The sequence below is a fragment of the Equus przewalskii genome, chromosome 1, assembly GCF_037783145.1.
Source record: "Equus przewalskii isolate Varuska chromosome 1, EquPr2, whole genome shotgun sequence".
Taxonomy (NCBI): domain Eukaryota; kingdom Metazoa; phylum Chordata; class Mammalia; order Perissodactyla; family Equidae; genus Equus; species Equus przewalskii.
This window is the reverse complement of record NC_091831.1, coordinates 144,420,775-144,438,996: the sequence shown is the minus strand read 5'-3', so window position 1 is coordinate 144,438,996 and position 18,222 is coordinate 144,420,775. Positions and strand designations below refer to the sequence as shown.

The 18,222-nt window shown below is 41.1% G+C and overlaps 1 protein-coding gene across 2 annotated transcripts; it reads right to left on the bottom strand.

Moving 5' to 3' along the window:
* Positions 1-478: 478 nt before the first annotated feature.
* GATM (glycine amidinotransferase) lies at positions 479-16,846 on the bottom strand. Of its 2 annotated transcripts, none has more exons than XM_008524841.2 (9): positions 16,219-16,846; positions 14,466-14,684; positions 7,941-8,136; positions 6,986-7,176; positions 5,872-6,009; positions 5,564-5,728; positions 4,281-4,344; positions 3,696-3,812; positions 479-1,522 (listed from the first exon to the last, which is right to left on the bottom strand). In XM_008524841.2, the coding sequence occupies exons 1-9, from the start codon at positions 16,435-16,437 to the stop codon at positions 1,410-1,412; spliced, it is 1,422 nt and encodes a 473-aa protein (XP_008523063.2). In that variant the 5' UTR covers positions 16,438-16,846; the 3' UTR covers positions 479-1,409. The 2 variants fall into 2 exon arrangements, with proteins under 2 accessions (XP_008523063.2, XP_070437408.1); XM_070581307.1 differs by having other exon boundaries at positions 13,580-14,684; positions 16,219-16,368.
* Positions 16,847-18,222: the final 1,376 nt, after the last annotated feature.

Genomic DNA, 18,222 nt, shown 5'->3' with positions numbered 1-18,222 from the left:
TGCACCAATTCACACGATTGTATAGATCTCTTAAGTAGGATTCAGTACAAGTGTAGCAGTGGTTTCTGTGGTGGACAGAAAAGGACACCAGGATACAAAGGAGTTAAAGGTGTTGGAAATGGCGTCGTCAAAACCTATTACTCTCTTGAAAGCACACCTCCCCCAACCCCCTGAGTTTTCATGAGTCAACACATTGAGCACCTTGAGAATGGAGACTTCTTTTTTGGGGGTGCCTAGGATTAGTCCCTCATATTTGGAAGACATTCAGATATTTTTGATTGAGTGAATAAATAAATAAATAAATAAATAAATAAATTCTGACTCTGCTAAACATTTCTGAGTACAAGTACTAGCTTTAAATTTTTATCTCCTAGGGATGAATATAGTGATTATTTCCGAACATTAGAATTCTGTCCCAAGAGCTACATTCCTATAATTTACTTATGATTAAAATAATTAGACTGATGCCAGACTCTGATAAAAGCCATTCTGTAACACAAAAGTTTATTAGAGTAAAAATCCATGTGCAATATTCAACATTAAAATTATTTCACATCGCATGTAGGTTTTACCTCCATTAGTTTTTTTAATGTTTTTAAAGTCTGCATTTTAAATAATTTGCACATCTGTAAACAAATCTTAGTTTACCAAAGATACAACGTACCCATTAGATATTGAACATCAAAATTTAAGGATAGGAACTGATAGTTATATCCTATTGCACTAAATATTTCTGTAAAGTTTTGGACAGAGAAGAAAAAGATATTCAAATAAATCACTTGAAATGAGGTAAGTTGTATGAAAAGGTTTTAGTAGCAAATATCACCAATGCTGAGATGAGAATATTAAAAACATTTATGGAAAATTCACTTAAATGTTTGCATAGTCTGTTATTTTTTTAAAAACAAAAAATTAAAAGTTATCAAAATCCTTAGTAGAAAAAGAGAGAATTATCTAGTTCTACTTAAGATCTGTGTACATTCTTTCTCTCATTTAGAGAAAAGAAGTGATACAAACATTCAAAAGTCTAGCAAAAAGGAAAAAAATAATGAAGATTAGGACCAACATTTCAAGCTGCCTTTTGGAAAGAAAATTAAAAACAGAGGTAGATGGTTAAATATTAGTGGCCAAGTTACTCAAATGACTAATTTTTGTCTTGGAACACATTCACCAAATTTTTACGCTTCAAGCCAAATAGTAAATTTAGGAGTGGAGAGCAAGACCTAGCACGAGTTATTTTCCTTATATCGAAGAAAAGTAATAAAAATAAACCAGGCTTAAGACCCCTGTTAAGGATATGATTGTTTAAAGCACTACAGTTCATGCAGTTTTTAAAGCGAGAGAGTGAACCTTATCCCTAAGCTTCCTAGGTTTATTTGAGGCCAAGCCACAAGCCCCACCAGGCCTGATCAGTCAAAGTAGGACTGCAGGGTGCCTCGGCGCCGGACATCGCAAGTCCAGCAGTGGAAGCCTCCTCCCAGGGAATTGGCGTTCCGAATGTTAACCTTAATGGTACTGATACCTGCAGTGAAAGAGAGAGACCTGGTCAGTTAGATGGACTCACCTGGAGATGCCCTTATCGAAAGGAAAGCCTAACGATGGGTAGGAATCTTGAGGTTCTAACCCTTAAGTCTACCCCAACTCAGGATAGTCTTTCAATTTTATTTTCACCAATTATATTTCATCTAATCTCTTCCACTGCTAATATAAAACCTTCACCAGAAAGTCAGCGGACTCTGAAGTCTATTTTGTTCTATTGACAATTCGCAAGTCAACAGGTTGGATGAGCAGATGTATTTGTCAAATGTTCAAAAATGATCGAGCACTAAAATTTCAAGCCCTTTTAGAATTACGCTTTAACTATTTTGTCAGACTGTTTCTAATTTTATCATGCCAATTTAGTAGGAAAAGTATAATTTAGCCAACCTGAAAAGTTGACTTTACCTACTCACATATGAGCAGAGTTTACCTAACACAATTAACTTTACCAGGCCACCTTAAGGAAACGATGGACTAAAGCTCGTATGTTAATATCTGGGTTGTGTGGGCATACAGGTACCAAAGCTATTCAGACAGTAAATCTGGCACCATTTGTACTGTCATGGCTATGATGCGCATGGCCCAATCAACCAATGGTATTTAGGAAGAATCTGTTGTGTTTGGTAAAATGGGGTTTTAAAAAGAAAATCTATTCTCTTCAAGGAACTTAATATTTTGAGGGAAAGATGAGCTACAGAGCCACTGATGTGTCCACTGGTATAGTCAGGGAGGGGAAGGCAGCAGGAGCCATCAGGAAAGACTTTCTTGAGAAAGTAAAACTATGAGGGGTGTGAAGACTAAGAATAGGGTTTGGGCAGGGGCAAGGAATGGGCTTGGGAGAAGGGGCAGGCTTTTAAACATGAGCATGTTTTCTATAGATAGACATAGCTATCTTATTCAGATGGCTAAAGCTATATTAATACTGAATTGGAGAGAATTAAGTTGTGTGCTAAACTCTGCTTAACAAATTCCCTGTGTCTAAAAAAACTTTATTAAAAATAAAATTATCAATCAGATATTTGGTACTTAATAATTTTTTTTTTGTGGCGAGGAAGATATGCCCTGGGCTAACATTTGTGCCAATCTTCCTCCATTTTGTACATGGGATGCCACCATAGCATGGCTGATGAGTGGAGTAGGTCCATGCCTGGGACCTGAGACTGAGAACCTGGGCTGCTGAACCGGAGCATGTGAAACTTTAATCACTCAGCCACAGGGCCAGCCCCCTTAAATATGATTTTAAGTTGAGAAACAATAAAATCTTAATGGACAAAGAACCCGAACCCAAGCAATTGGGTTATTTAATGAGAAACAGAAAAAAAAAGTGGCATAGCATGAAGGGTCAATCTAAAATTGACAGGCCAATCCTTTTAAACTGATAGTACATTAAGGAGGGATGTGTCAAAGGGTCAAGTAATTTCTTCTGAGTACTATACCTGAAATATAAGACATAGATCAAAACATGACTCCATTTCAACAAGCATACCTGGCTTTCCTTGGCACTTAGGATATGTCAAGTATGCTGAGTGATAAACAGACATGCTTCTATACTCTACATAAGAGCCATGTGAAAACCCTTTCTTTCAACACTTTTCTCAATAATACTAGAATAACTAGTCTAAATTTTGAATATCAGGGTAAGCAAACTCCTACTCAAGTAGATACCTGTTCTGCCTCTTAGCTCAAAGCTGAATGACTTAGTGACATCCTCTACTGCCATTTCATTCCTTTGTTCACCATGCTTATCACACTAATAACTCACTTCTGTATCTGGACTCTTATAAGTCCTTTAAAATATGTAATGACAATTAAATTACTTTTAAAGGACCCTCAACAATTTCCCATTTGGGGAAGGGCTGAATACTCTATATGCTCATCTCCACACATGGGCACCAGGAGGCTAGAGAAGTCACAGGAGACTGATAAACTTACTGCTAAGGGGATGTCTAAGGAGCCTGGCATATATCTCCAACCTTTTGAGGTTATGATTGTTGAAAACAAAAATATTGTGCATCTACAAAATAATAACTTGGTACCTCTAAAAGGAATGGAAATTGAACTAGATATATCATACATCAGACTTAGCATGTCCTTTCTTCACTTCTTCTCCTTTGATATTTTCTTGTACGACAATATGTTTTATTTATTGTACATACCCAGCTTTTCAAACATCTTTTGAATCGGGACTTCATTGGCATCCACCATAACACGCTTTTCATCTAGCATTAAGACATTCATGGAAAGCCATTTGGATGACATCCAGAGCGGGTGATCTAAAAACAGCAACAACTGTTAAATCATGTCTGCTATCGTTGTCTAAAGCAAGAATGTGAAAGCGAAGACTATTAGAATGACAGCTCAATTCTTTCAGTAGTTCACTTTCCCTTGTAAAATTTTATTTCAACCTTAAGACAATTTATCTATAAATGTTATGAATCAATCTATACTCATTGTACATCTGGATTTCACCTTGTTTTCTTTAAAAAGTCATTTCTTGCTTTATGTGATGTTGTTTTATACTGACTTTTCCCAACTTCTCACTCTCATTTTCTAGGGAAGGAGAGGTTGTGAACATAAGCCCAGCCTTGTTCTAGTATGCACAAGTCCCAAGCGCCAGTTTCCTCCTTACGGGAGAAATCTTTTCTCTAAATTGCGAAAATTTGGGCTGCTATCTGTAGGTGAAAGATCCTCGGTCACTGAAGGAATCATTTTAGTCTGTGAGTATATAAAAGTAAACATACCATCTGGGATGACGGGTATTGGAGGAGTCACTATGGTCCATCCTGCTTTCTTGAAAAGATCAATCTGCAAGACCAAAAGACCCCCCAAAACCCAAAGAGACTTAAATCTACATATATTATTCTTATTCTTGGTTTCTGATAGCCCTTATGACTAATAATTCTTTTTGAGAAGCTGTCTTCTCAACTGCCAAAATAAAGAAATTAAATTTTCAAAACATTTGGATGATTTTGTCTGAATCTTAATTAAAAATATACATAAAATCCTCAGACTACCAGATTGAAGTTAAAAAGTAACAGAAATGTTAAAGCTTTTAAAAATATCCTCATGCTTTTCTCAGGTCTCAGAGATTTTAAAATGCCAAACATGCTTTCCTTGAGAAATTATCATTAAAGAAAATGAAAATATTTCCTACGTATTTAGTTATAAGAAAACAAAAATGTGACTATGTCAAATCCACAGTCCATCTACTTCATAGTCCATCACTGGGTGTCTATCACCAGGGTATAAAGACAAATGTTAGGGATGTACTCCCAAGGAACCATAATTGTCCTTAGTGACCTACTATAACTCAGCCATCCCTATGTTCACATAGCCACTTAGGATATCAAGAAATTACATTAAAATGAAATGAATAAGTAATCTTGGTCATTGAGTCTAAATATATGGGATAGAAATAAACAGTGACATGGTAAAATAGTGATTTTAAAAAGGTGTCCTGCAGCCTAGCAAATAATGCAAAATGACTCACTGCCCAAAGGGAAGTAGGCGCAGCAGGTGGAAGTAGGAGACCACAGGTGATGGGGATGGACCAGCTGCAGTGCAGCGGCTCTGCTCCCCCCTGCTGGGTGGGGCTGGCTGAGGGGGCCTGACCTACTGGAGAGAATAAGATACCCACTGCCCACGGGCACTGCCCTAGACATGCAGAGATCATTGTACTTGTAACTCAGCTGCTGTGGAACTTCGGCTGCAAATTATGAAATCATACCACTCTGTTTGATAAAAACACACACAAATGCATAAACTTGAGCCTTTGACAATGGCAGGCAGGCAAAGTCTGATGCCACTATACTAATGATCATGGTTACAACATATATTTGTGAGTGTTGGACGTGTTGTAGTAAACATACCATAAACAACCCAATGTTTGATCACAATAATGTTGAGCATTGCTGAATTTGTCATTTAGAACCACTAGGAACCATGGAAGTAATTAAAATAAAAATGGCAACTATTTCAGTTGCTAGACGCTATCGCTTTTCAAGAGTCCTAAAAACTCGCTTACCTGGTGACATGGTCGATCAGGGTTGGAAAGCACAAGACCAGGTCCAATGATATTGAAGGTGGCATCAATATGCATTGGATTGGGATCTTTAAAGGAGATGATGTGCACTTTGTAGTCTGGAGCAAGATGCCTACGCATCCATTCAATGCCCAGGTAGTTTGTAACCTGAGAATAAAAGGAAGACATAAATCTATAAAGATTTGGTTCTATGTTTAGATAACTAAAAATCTTTAGGATCAAAATATTTTAATTTGGAAATAAAAAGTAAAGTAATAGAGTGCAAAATTTCACAGGCAGCCTTTATCAACCTGGCTTCTTTGTGCAAAAATATCTCTTCCAGCTCGAATGAAGTCAGCAGCATCAAAGCATGGCTCAAACTCAGTCGTCACAAATTTTCCCTGAGCAGCCAATTTGTGTCTGTCTTCTACAGAACGGATGGGGTAATCCTGGTTGGAACAAGAATGCACATACACAATGCACTGGTTCATGAGGAAATTATTTATAGGGCATCCATTACTAAGAAAATTAGTTCAACATCATCATTTCCCAAAATACTACTACCCTGTTTTAGACTAAAACATGCATGGGGAAGATGCAGGTCCATGCTAACCAAACCAAAACAAACCAACCAACAATGAAAAAGAAAAACAACTAGGCATGACAGCAATTTCCCGATCCTTAGAAGCAAGTGGTACAGAGGCAGTAATGATTCTGAAAATATTCCATGACCCATACATTGACTTACGTAGCTATCTACAATACTGAAAGTCAACAGGATGAAGTCATTCTGTTCTTTTAGAAAAGAAATTTGGTCCTGAGCCTAACTCATACATAAAATGAGATGCCATGTAGCCCCTGCCAGATTTGACTGGGTGTGGTGGAATGATGGCATTACTTATTTCTGTCTTCAGATCCCAATAACAAATTTTGATTTTTTGATTCTTTTTATAAATAATCAAATAGCAGGTGATCCTATAAGAGACATACACATCTTTTACTATGAGTTTGGCCTGTAGACCAACTTCTTTTTCTAGAAGAAGAGAATGGAGTTCAGCCTAATGACTTTCTGTCTCCACCAATGAACAGCTGTGCGCCTTCAGGCAAGTTTTCCTCCCTGTAATGGAACGATGCTACCCCCTCATGGGGTTGCTGTAAAGAATAAACAGGACTGAGGATGTAATAATGCACTTAGCTCAAGACCTGGCACATGGTAAGCACCAAGTAAGTGTTAGCAATCATTATTACTATTACAATATTATTTACTCTTGTTTTCATCATAAAACAATCATTTCTTTAAAAGTAGGTGATGCTCTCAGTTTCTGATATGCATAATAAATACAAGGTATCAGTGAATTTCTATCCCACTCTCTGTGGATTATCTAGAAGAGTTACTAATAAGCTCACCTATAATTAGGGACTCACCTGGTCATAAAGCTCATCAGCCATTGTGGGCTTAGGAGCCGTTGTCCACTTGGCACCACGGTGGAAGTAGTCTTTTATAATTGATCGGTATGCGCGGTACTCAAAGAAGCGAGCACGCCATGCCATGGGAGCCTCGATGATCTCATTGCCCACAACTATCAGGATGTCTCGAGGCATCGCACCATATAAACCTGTCAGACCAAAAAGGTCCAGAGGAACCTCAGTAATGATAATTTCCAAGACAAAAAAAATCTATATAATACAATGCCATTTTTTGGTAAAAAAAATGTACAGAAAACCTATATGTGTGTGCACATATATAACTATGTGCAAACGGAAAAAAATATGGAATGATACATACCAGACAGGTAACATGAATTCTGTGTGGGGATGGTGAAGCCAAGCCAAAAAAAAAGGAAAAGAAAAAAAGACTGAAGCAATCAAGTCCCTGTTCAAAAAGATCTAGAACCACCAAGTTTTCACCTTCTGTAAGCTCCTTTCTTGCTACATAGAAACAGAGTTCTTCAGGGAATATCAGTATCAGGAAATAAAAATTGGGCCAAGGATCACTTCTAGAACTATAAATTAGAACACCGACCTCAGGCACAAGAAGACTGTGTAGCAACGTCAGTTAGAAATAAACTAGAAATGTTTCTTTTCCACTCTTCTGTTCTTGAGGAAAATTAAATGGAATCCACTGTTCTTATGTAAGGAAATGATCATAAAGTTCAGAAAAACTGCTGCTTTCGAGGAGATTTCGATTTACAATGGAGTTTAGAATATATACATCTCAATCATATCAAAAAGAACCAATTTTTTCCTAAATAATCTTTGAAGTTTCAAAGGATTATGAAAACAAAAGAATCTCTGAGAAATTATCTGAGTTTTCTCCTTACACATTAAGAAAGAATTAAAAATTAAGACACTAGCAGTTTGGGTATCTGACATCACTTACCCGTAGACTCAAAATCAGGAGTTTTATACTTCACGGACCAGTCAATGGGGTCAGGCCTCCTCACTGTCACTCCCTCCATTTTTAAAATATTGCACATTTCTTCAATTTCAGCGACAGCCTTTTTCAAGTGATCTTTGGGAAAATAGTTGCCTCCACGCTTCTGGTAAAATGGCCAGTACTTTTCATATGTGTTGGCCTAGAAGCAGAAGAAAGTAAGCGAAATACTTATAGGAGAAAAATATGACTTATGATAGGTTCACAGGTGGTGAACAGTGATTTATATAACAACAGAATTGGGACTAAGACCATGCCTTGCCCAGTGTTGACTCCCAGCCCAGAGCACACTGCCTCTCCAGGAAAACACTCGATATTTGGTGAATGAGGAATTCTAACCCCCCTTGATGTTTTGAGATCTTTTGTTCCTTCTGCCTGAAATCTCATGCCCTACCACTCACAGCATACCGGCCCTGAGACAGGCTTGCAATCCTCTAGGGCCAGGTTTTACAAGCTTCCTAGATGAAACAGGACACAGATGTTTGCATTAGACAGTCTCAACAAAATCAAATAAGAGAAGAAACAAAATAGCATAAGAGAAGAAAAGCACACCTATTCTAAGGTGAAACCGTGGGCTATCCAGGCATTCTAGAATTCTGTCTAGAAAACAGCACTTCAAGATATTTTTTGGGAAAATGGGACAATGCCCCCTTAAAGGTTAGAGATATACTCTTAAACATGCTTTCTTTCTCTTAAAAACCCGTTATTGATTTCTCATTCATATAGAATTGCCACTTGGCAAAATTGAGCTCCAGTGCAAGTCTGCCTTTGGTGCTTTCTACCCTTCCCTGCCAGTGTGTCTCATCCCAGCCACACTCTCCTCTCCCCAATCCATCTGAGTCTCATATTGCTTCAGGTCCTTTTGTCACAGAAGAATGTGATCTGATAAATGAATTCACAAATTTTTAGCAGCTCGAAAAAAGCTTCATATTTAGAAAGTGTTCAAGGGTTATAAGTATTTATATATGTATCCAACTGAATGGAAAACAGTTGAACGCTTTAAAAAGGCTCAATTAATTTGCTAAACATTACCGTTGACTTAGGGTACATACAACAACTGTAAAATTTTGGTTTTCAGAAGTATAAAAATCTAGAAGGATTCTTCATTCAAACTGTTTTTCATGTGCCTAAGTTCTCAGCCAATTTAAAGAAATACATTGGGAAATGCAGGCGATGCGTATGGATGTAATTTATCAAGATAGATGAAGCAGAATTCTAATCAGAAGATCCAAATGCTAAGAAAAAGCCTTGGACCTTCCTCAAAAGATTAGTAAAGCAATGTATATTTATATATTTTAAGTTTTAAAAAAAGTTTAAAGCAGGTATTTTAAAAAATATTTCCTTATATCATTGATTAACTGACCAACTACCAGTCCTGACCATATCATATAAAGGTTTCCATCGCAAATCGGACAAGTTTAGATGGTGGTAAGTGCTATAAAGAAGGGGAAAATTGGGTAACGAGATAGAACGTGTCTAGATGTCTAGCTCTTTAATATGAAAGACAATGTCTTTTCCAGATTTTCTCTATTTCCATTTTCTCCTCAGCCTGATAACTATCAAGCCTGTGGAAGCAGACCTGACTCTTGTTAGTTTAATATCTAGGCTCACATCAGTTAGGCTGGGGCCGAGCCTCCTAGAGACGGAATAAGGATCTGAAAAATATGTCTTCAGCAAACACAAAGGATGCCAGTGTATCTCTAAAACGGGCTGGGAAACTTAAAAGTCCACAGGCCAAATGTGGCTCGCTGCCTGTTTTTGTAAATAAAGTTTTATGGGAACACAGACACACTCGTTCATTTACACATTGTCTCTGGTTGCTTGTGCACTACACTGGCAGAGTTGAACAGCTGAGTAGTTGTGACAGAGACGGACCTATGATCTGCAAAGCCTGAAATATTTATTATCTGGCTCAATACAGAAAAACTTTGCCGACCTCTGTCTAAATTATTAGTTGCTTTACTTCGAAGATCTATAAGCAAACAATAGGCTCAAGTTTTGGCCCATAAAAAATGTTTTCAGGGGCCGGCTGGTGGTGCAGCGGTTAAGTTCACACGTTCTGCTCTGGCAGCACGCGGTTCGAATCCTGGGTGCAGACATGGCACCACTTGGCAAGCCATGCTGTGGCAGGCGTCCCACATAGAAAGTAGAGGAAGGGGCCAGTCCCGTGGCCGAGTGGTTAAGTTCCCATGCTCTGCTGCGGCGGCCTAGCGTTTTGCCTGTTTGAATCCTGGGTGTGGACATGGCACTACTCATCGGGCCATGCTGAGGCGGCATCCCACATGCCACAACTAGAAGGACCCACAGCTAAAAATACACAACTACGTACCGGGGGGCTTTGGGGAGAAAAAGGAAAAATAAAATCTTTGGAAAAAAAAATAAGAAAGTAGAGGAAGATGGGCACGGATGTTAGCTCAGGGCCAGTCTTCCTCAGCAAAAAGAGGACTGGAAGCAGATGTTAGTTCAGGTCTTCCTAAAAAAAAAAAAAAAAATGGGGGGGGGGTGCCAGCCTGGTGGCACAGCAGCTAAGTTCAGACATTCCGGTTCTCGGTGGCCGGGGGTTCACCAGCTTGGATCCCGGGTGCGGACATGGTACCACTTGGCAAAAGCCATGCTGTGGTAGGCATCCCACATATAAAGCAGAGGAAGATGGGCATGGATGTTAGCTCGTGGTCAGTCTTTCTCAGCAAAAAGAGGAGGATTGGCAGCAGTTAGCTCAGAGCTAATCTTCCTCAAAAAAAAAAAAAAAAGGAAAAGAAATGTTTTCAGTATTAAAAATGTGAGTCCTTTTTAAGATCAACCCACTCTTTTAAAAAACAAAGCAAAACAAAAGCATTCCACTGTTTTCTACTCCTAGGAAGTCCTGCAGCAGCAACCAGAAGGAGAGGATAATAATGGGTCTTTATATTCCTCTCAGACACGTCCTGGTACTACTCATCCATTCACCACTTTCCCCTTCTCATGCCGGGCACATCTCTTACGGTCCACTAAGGGACAAGAAGCCTTTGAAAATTTAACACTGGGTTCCAGCAGATGCACAGCTGTGTTGTCTTGCCTGACACATTCCAAACTATCCTGTGTGACTGTTTATGCAGACTGAAGCTTGCCTTGATAAATATAAAGTAAACTTTCCTGGGAGAAAAACGTTATTTGAACAAGTGTGAGTTTCCTTGTATAGCTCATACTTGCCTAAAGATGGACAAAGTCCAAATGATCAGGGCACATGACATTTTCCAAGAGATAGTTGGAAATTATTTACACTTCCTTTATAACCCTGCTAAATGAGTTAGCAATTATTTACCAAGTATCTGCAAGATAAAAAACACTATATATTAAATGCTGAGCATATGCCATTTTTAATAATCTATTGCAGAGATATGGCTGCATTCCTAGAAACTTTATAGTCTTTCAGAGCCTAAAATCCTTCAGGAGTGTTTGCCAAGTGAATTTTAAATACTGTCTTCGGAAGGCTAGGAAATCTCAATAGAAACTTATTTATCCAGCTGTAAACTTATAATACATTAACCTTGATCGACTTTCTATTTTATAAATGGTCTGTTATCAAGGGCTTCATTAAAAAAATATAAAAGCAAAACAAAAAGCGTATACTTTATGGAAAGCATTAACTGTTTTGTAGCATAAAAAGCCATATGGCTTTTAAAAATTGTGCTTCCTGGGGATGGCCCGGTGGCACCGCGGTTAAGCTGCCATGTTCCACTTCAGCGGCCCAGGGTTCGTGGGCCCAGATCCCTGGTGCAGACCTATGCACCACTTGTCAACCTGTGCGGTGGCAAGCGTCCCACATATAAAATAGAGGAAGATGGGCACGGATGCTAGCTAAGGGCCCAACTTCCTCAAAAAAAAAAAAAAGAAAAAATTGTGCTTCCTGACAACGATGTTCCTCACTCCCATAAAATTTCTCTAGCACTTACATCTTCCAACACATCTTATGCTCTGGTTGTCTATACATAGTTTACTATATTACTTCATCTTTCATTGTTCCCAAACTGATTAATATATCTGTGTCATTTTTCTCCAACAAGAAGGTAAGGCCGTTCCTTCCAGGGGCCACACCCATCTTAGACTTACTAGGTAACTTTCCTCTCCCTCAATACCAGTTTAGTATGTAGCATAAAACAGAAATAACCAGTACGGCTGATGCTAATAAAATCTACAACCATTACACCTCTAACATACTTTTGTAACGTAATTGGCAAACGGGATCCAGACAACTACAACGAGTTGTGGTTTTCTCCTTTAAAATCCTTAACATGTAACCTTTTACTTTCATATTTAATCTCGTTAGGTAGATAGCAAACCTCTTAATATCTTCATTTTACTGAGGCCCAGAAATTCGTGGAATTTTGCACAAGATCAAACATCTGATAACTGAGACTAGCTGTCAAGCTTTTATCAAATACCTAATTCAACCCTAATTCAATTCAGTCTAGCATATTTTCCACAAGCCCATGAAATTACAAAGTCTAAAGTCATAAATCAAGTAACAAAGAATTCAAAATAATGTCTGAGAATTCTGATTCCATCTGATCATATGGTATAAAAGTCAATAATTTTAAAGACAAGTGGAAAGATAAATTATTGCCTGAATTTGAACCTTAACTTCATCCAGTTAAAAAGGTTAGGCGATGGGACTTCTTTTCAACCAAAGACTTAAAAAGATCATGCCTTTTTAAAACACATGGATGGAATATAAATTAATGTGAACAAATTTCAAATATGAGAACCAAAGATAGTTTCAGAACAATTAAATGTTAATAATTTTTCTATTACCCCATCTTCAAGGTCTAACTCCAGAATTATTTTCCTCAAGAAGACTTCCTGACTATCCAGCACTTGGTCATTGCTTTTTCCTTAGCTCTCCTGGCACTTCAATTCAACTGCCTTGCCAGCTACTTGGCATAAGCTACTTAGTATTAGTCTTCATTTCTATGTGAACATCGCATCTCTCCAAATAGAAAGCAAATTCTTTTGTGCTAATACCTCTGGAGCCGTGGTACAAGGTAGGCAACATTTCTGAGGATGATGCAATGATGTAACAGACTTACTTCCTCAATCCACCTTACAAATAAAAATGTAAACATTCAGGAAGAATTTAAGTACAATGAAAATATATTTGTAACCCATTATTAATGGAAGCTTAGGCTGTGTCTGCAATGTGGATGGCACTCCCTTAGATTTGGGATTCTTATGCAGTACAAAACCTAACACCAGCTCACAGAGGCCCTGGCCATAATATTACAGATAAAGAACATTAGCAGTTTAAAAAAAGGGAGATATTAGTTGTTGCTAGGGAAATCCTGTAAGGCTTTGTGGAAGGTTCCACTGGAGCTAGGTGGTAGTAAGAGGGGGAGGTTTTAACTGCAGACTGGAGGGGTGCAGGAAGATAGGTGGAAGAGACCTAGGTGGGAGCAGAGGCAGGAGGCTTATCTGGGGAACAGTGAGTAGTCTAGTTCGGCTGCTTACATGGTTATCTTATAAAGTCTGCTGAAAACCAAGGTGGAACATCAGAGGTGAGAGGGACTCAAACAGGAATGAACATCTGCTGACCTGCCACATTAACATACCTCTACGATGATCCAGCGATTGAAATGGGGAGTCCTGGCAAGGCAGACAAGAGCCAGATTATGAAGGATCTTGATTACCATGAGGAATCCTAAGCAGTAGGTGTTAGGGGTTGGAAAATAGGGGAGTGATAGGAGAGGGATGAGTAACATAATCAAATTTTGGTTTAAAAACATCACTCTGATAAAAGCTGGAAGGTTTGGAGAGAAGAGCGAATGCGGGAGACCAGTTAGGAGTTAACTGCAATAGTCCAGGCAGATGAGATTCTGACCTAATGGAGTGGCACAGGGATGGAGGAAAGGTTCATTTTGGCAAAAGACTTGTTCCATTTTAGAGAACGGATGTGGAGGATGTGACTGAAGGAGAAATAGATGATTCATTGCTGTTTTAGTTTGAGTAAATAGGAATGCCAAAAACTGAAAGGAAAGCAGGCAGAAGGGTCCAGTTTAGCAGTGGCTGGCAGCTGAACTCAAGATAAGCCCGTGGCAATATCCACTCAGGAGTTTAACATGTTGATCTGGACAGAGTTCAGGAGAGAGATGTGAACCAGAGTGGCGGTGGGACCTGCAGTTGTGAGAACAGCTAAGAGAAGAGGGCCAAAAGTGAAATTCTGTTCAACCCCAGCACCACAGACAGTGCAGGAAGGTGTGAGGAATACTGAAAGAACTAACATACCCAGAAACGGTGTCTCAGAATCCAAAGGAAGAAGTCTCATTTGTGTAAATAGTGTCAAATACTAGATGTTTCAAGTAAGACAACTTAAAATCAACCACTGGATTTGGGAGGTCCGAAGTAAGTAAAGTGACAGCAGTTAGAGAGGAGAGTGGGAGCAGAAGGCAGACTGCAGGTCAGGGGGCCCGCTTCGCCACATGAACAGCCTTGCTTTACCTTCACCTCCACGGTGAATGGGGGAACACAGGCATTTTCTGCTCTGCCCACGATCACTTCCTCTAAGGGGTCCCATTCGTTGTAAGAGGAGACAGGGCAGTCTTTGGGAAGATCATCAGTGGCCTTGTCATCAGCTGCACAGGAAGTCCGGGGGGAAGCTGTAGCTGCCTGGGTGCTCTGGAAAGTTCGCTGCACCCATCCTGTTAAGGTTCTTCCAAGCTTTCAAGAACAAAGAAAAGATTATTGTGTAGTCCTACACAATCCTTGTGGCGAGAAGGAAGTAGAGGTGGGATGAAAACCCAGGATAACATAGTCAGACACTTAAAATCCGTTAGGAGAAGGTAAACCTAGATATAGATAGGTGGGTAATGGAGTTACAAGTGAGTTTTACCTTCTTGTTTATTTATACATTATCTTTTTATCTATTATGTTAATTGCCATAACTCTCTAAAGCCCCTCAGACGTCTTTGTCCCCAATGAACATGCACCCCCGTTTATATCTCAGAATGGTTTTTGGCAATCAAGCTTTAATTAACTCTTCCACAGATGACGGGTCGCCCTCTTCCCAGAAAACCACACAAAGCTGTTCCAGGTCTCCCTGCCAAGTTATGCTGGGGGAGGGAGGCTCCTTTACCCCTCAGGATCAAAGGTTACCAATATTAGGCTTTTTTCCCCCCCAAATGAAAATGTGGAAGCATTTGTAAAGGACCTTATCTTTCAGAATAATCAGCTTCAAACCAAAAGTTTTTCGTTGCTGAGACATGCTTCAGATTCTTTGGCACTTCAATTCTGAGAGGGCCCCAGTGCCATCTGCTCCATTTTACGAATGGTCCACAGTACCCCAGCCAAGATCAGGATTAACTCTGGCACAAATTTAAACAACTAGAAAGGAGATCTAAGAACTTCAAAAAAAGCCTTTTGAAAATGCAGGGCTTATAAAAATCTAGAGCAGGGTGAGTCTCTCACCCGCTGGGCCAACGCCAACCTCCTCCCCCCACCCCCTCCACCCCGCCCCAAATCTTTATCCTATTCTGTTAAAAGCCTCAGAAAGGAGGCAGGAGGGGAGCCAGGGTAGGGACCAAAGCAAGAGGGAGAGTGCCAGCTGTCCTGGAACCAGTTGCTGGTGGGGGGGGGGGGGGGGGAGCCAAACAGCCCTGCTATTCCTGTCCTAGGAGCTAGGGAGGGTCTCCAGGCACGTGCTTACAGACCAGGGAAGGGGAGGGCGGGGACGAGGCAGAAACGCTGGGTACAGACCAAACTCGCTCCAATTCCTCTCGCGACTCAGGACTCCACGTTACACTTGGAGTGGGCCTGACCCCGCTTCCCACTTTGCAAGCCCAACCCCGTCCATTCACCCCACACGCATGCCCAACTCTGTGTCCTCTCCGGGCAATGAACGCCAATAACGCCACCCTTTTGCTAAGTGGTGTTACTTGTCGCCTCCAACCCCTCACCCCGTGCTGAAAGCTCCGTGGAGCAACCGAGGTCAGGCTGGGGAGGGTGGCGTCCCCTGCTCTGATGGCAGCCGCGGCAGGAGACGCGCAGAGTAACTGTACCCAGCGGGTGTGGCCCCAACGCATGCCGCACCTTCCCCGGGGACACCGCCAAGCTCCCGGCAGCCAGCAAGGGATCTTGAAGCCGAGCTTCCTAGGGGGATCACGGGGACACTGTCATGCAATGCCGGCGGAGGAAAGCGAAGGAACAAGAGCGGGAGAGCAAGAAGCCGCCGGAGGAGGCGGGCGAGCGCACGCACCCGAGAACCTATGTAGTGCACCGCTTCAGCGCCGCGGCTCCCGCCGCGCAGACACCGCACCCGAAGCATCGTCCGCACCCTGCTGGTCCACGAGCGGAATGTTCCTGCTGCTCCGCCGCCTGCGTCCGACCCTCCCGAGAGCGCGCCTGCAGCGGGGGGCGCCGCGCGCGGCCTTTTGTAGCCTCGCCCCGCCCCGCCCCGACTGCCCTGCGCTCCCATTGGCTGCCGGCACAGGTGGGGGCGCCCGCGCTGGGGGAGCGGGTGCGGGCCGCGCGCCGGGCGAGGGTGCGGCGCTGGACCCTTCGTAGCCTGTGGGTCCAACGACTGGCTTGTACTGCGCTGCGCGAGGAGGCCGCTGGTGTCTCAGGGAAGGGTCGGAGGACGCGCCTTCTGACGAAGGAAAGCTAATAGTATACACAGATATTGTTTTAAGTTTACATTCATGGATTTAAGTATGCAGAGCGTTTAAATTCATCCGTGTGCACTGACTCAGCCCCTTCATCTTACAGTGAACGAAACCACCCGAAATTTAGGTGGCTTCTTAGGGCAACACAGATTTGAGACTGGAGGGGCCTAAGTCTGGAACTCAGGTCATCCGCTCCCCGGCGGGCTGCGCTCTCCACCCACTAGGCTGTTAGGCTTTCTTCGGAGTCCTTGGGGTTTCAATAGTCTTTGGCCATGTGCCCCTGGCTTGAGAAAATCATGGGAATAGAGACAAATGTGGGCCAGAAATAAGGGAGGACTACAGACAGTTTCTTCCCTTCCATTTCATGTATTTAATTTTTTGTTTCAATTTGATTAGGATACATTTGTTAGAAAAGTAGTTCCCTAACAGAGCAAAGTCTTAATTGCTGCGGAATGTGCAAAACTAGAGGACTCAGTGTAACGTTTAAATTCCTAGCAGGAGAGGGGGCGGAAAGATCTGAGTATTTCATTTTTATACCTACAAAATATGTAATTTTTTTTAATGAGCTGTCTTAAATTCTCGTGTCGCAAACTTGTTTTCCAGAGTTCATGGATGAAAGGCACAGACAGGCAGGATGGCATGGTGGAAAGACTAGCGCAGAGGGAGTTGGGAGAGCTGGTTGCTAGTCTTCACTCTGTTATAGACTACTATGTGTCTTCCTGAGTTGCAATCTTCTTATCCTCAAAGGGAGAACAATTGCATTTATTGTCCCTAGCACACAGAGTCATTGAGGGGCCAAAAGGAGAGATTGTACATGCAGAACTTAGTGTGACACTAAGAGCTATCTGAATAGGAGGTAATATTTTACCAGCTCTGAAAATAAGGAGCCCTCTAAATGTGATAATAGAGTGAAGGGAGTCAGTAAGTCTTGGTTCATATCTTAGCTATGCTACTAACTTGCTGTGTGACCTGGAACCAAATTCCTCCACCTTTCAAATGAAGCTGTCACACGTCTAGTGAAAGCATTGGGAGATCATTTTTCAAAATTTAAAAAGTACCTTCTCTCAACAATTAAATGCAGCCACCTCTAAGGTCTAATTCTGTCAGTGTACATAGGGTGGCCAGAGATGGGCTCCTCCTCAATTTAAGAGTACAGTAAGTACACATCACACATGGTATTGACATCACCCTATACCATTTCTGTCTGAGATGTGAGGACATCCTCATATCACTCATGGCACACACTGTTTTAATTTTGCAGATATAAGAATTGGGAGTGCCTGGTGAGGCCAGGGTGTCATTAAGTTTTATATAAAGAAAAACTCATTATAGCCATAGAACATACCCTTATCTCCTGGAATCCAGGGGAAGTGTGTGGACAGAGCTACCTAAACCAGTCCTACTGCTATAAAAGCAAATCAAAGCACTCCCTGCCTTTTCCTGTCTGATTTATTTTTTGCCCTTGAAAAAATTCTGGGAAAAGTTTTAGATTGACCTCATCAATCAGAAGCACAAGTCTTCCATATTGGTTTGTTTAACATTGGGCCAACTCTGCAAAGCATCCATGGTGATACCTGGCAATTCCTTGGTCTTCAGTT

Excerpts from the sequence above, each read along its gene's own strand:
- GATM (XM_008524841.2), bottom strand. The coding sequence starts at position 16,437 with ATGGGAGCGCAGGGCAGTCGGGGCGGGGCGGGGCGAGGCTACAAAAGG. Across the intron at positions 14,685-16,218 it reads TGCACTACATAGGTTCTCGG|CTTGGAAGAACCTTAACAGG; the intron begins GTGCGTGCGCTC and ends TGTTCTTGAAAG. Across the intron at positions 4,345-5,563 it reads CTGATCGACCATGTCACCAG|ATTGATCTTTTCAAGAAAGC; the intron begins GTAAGCGAGTTT and ends TTGGTCTTGCAG.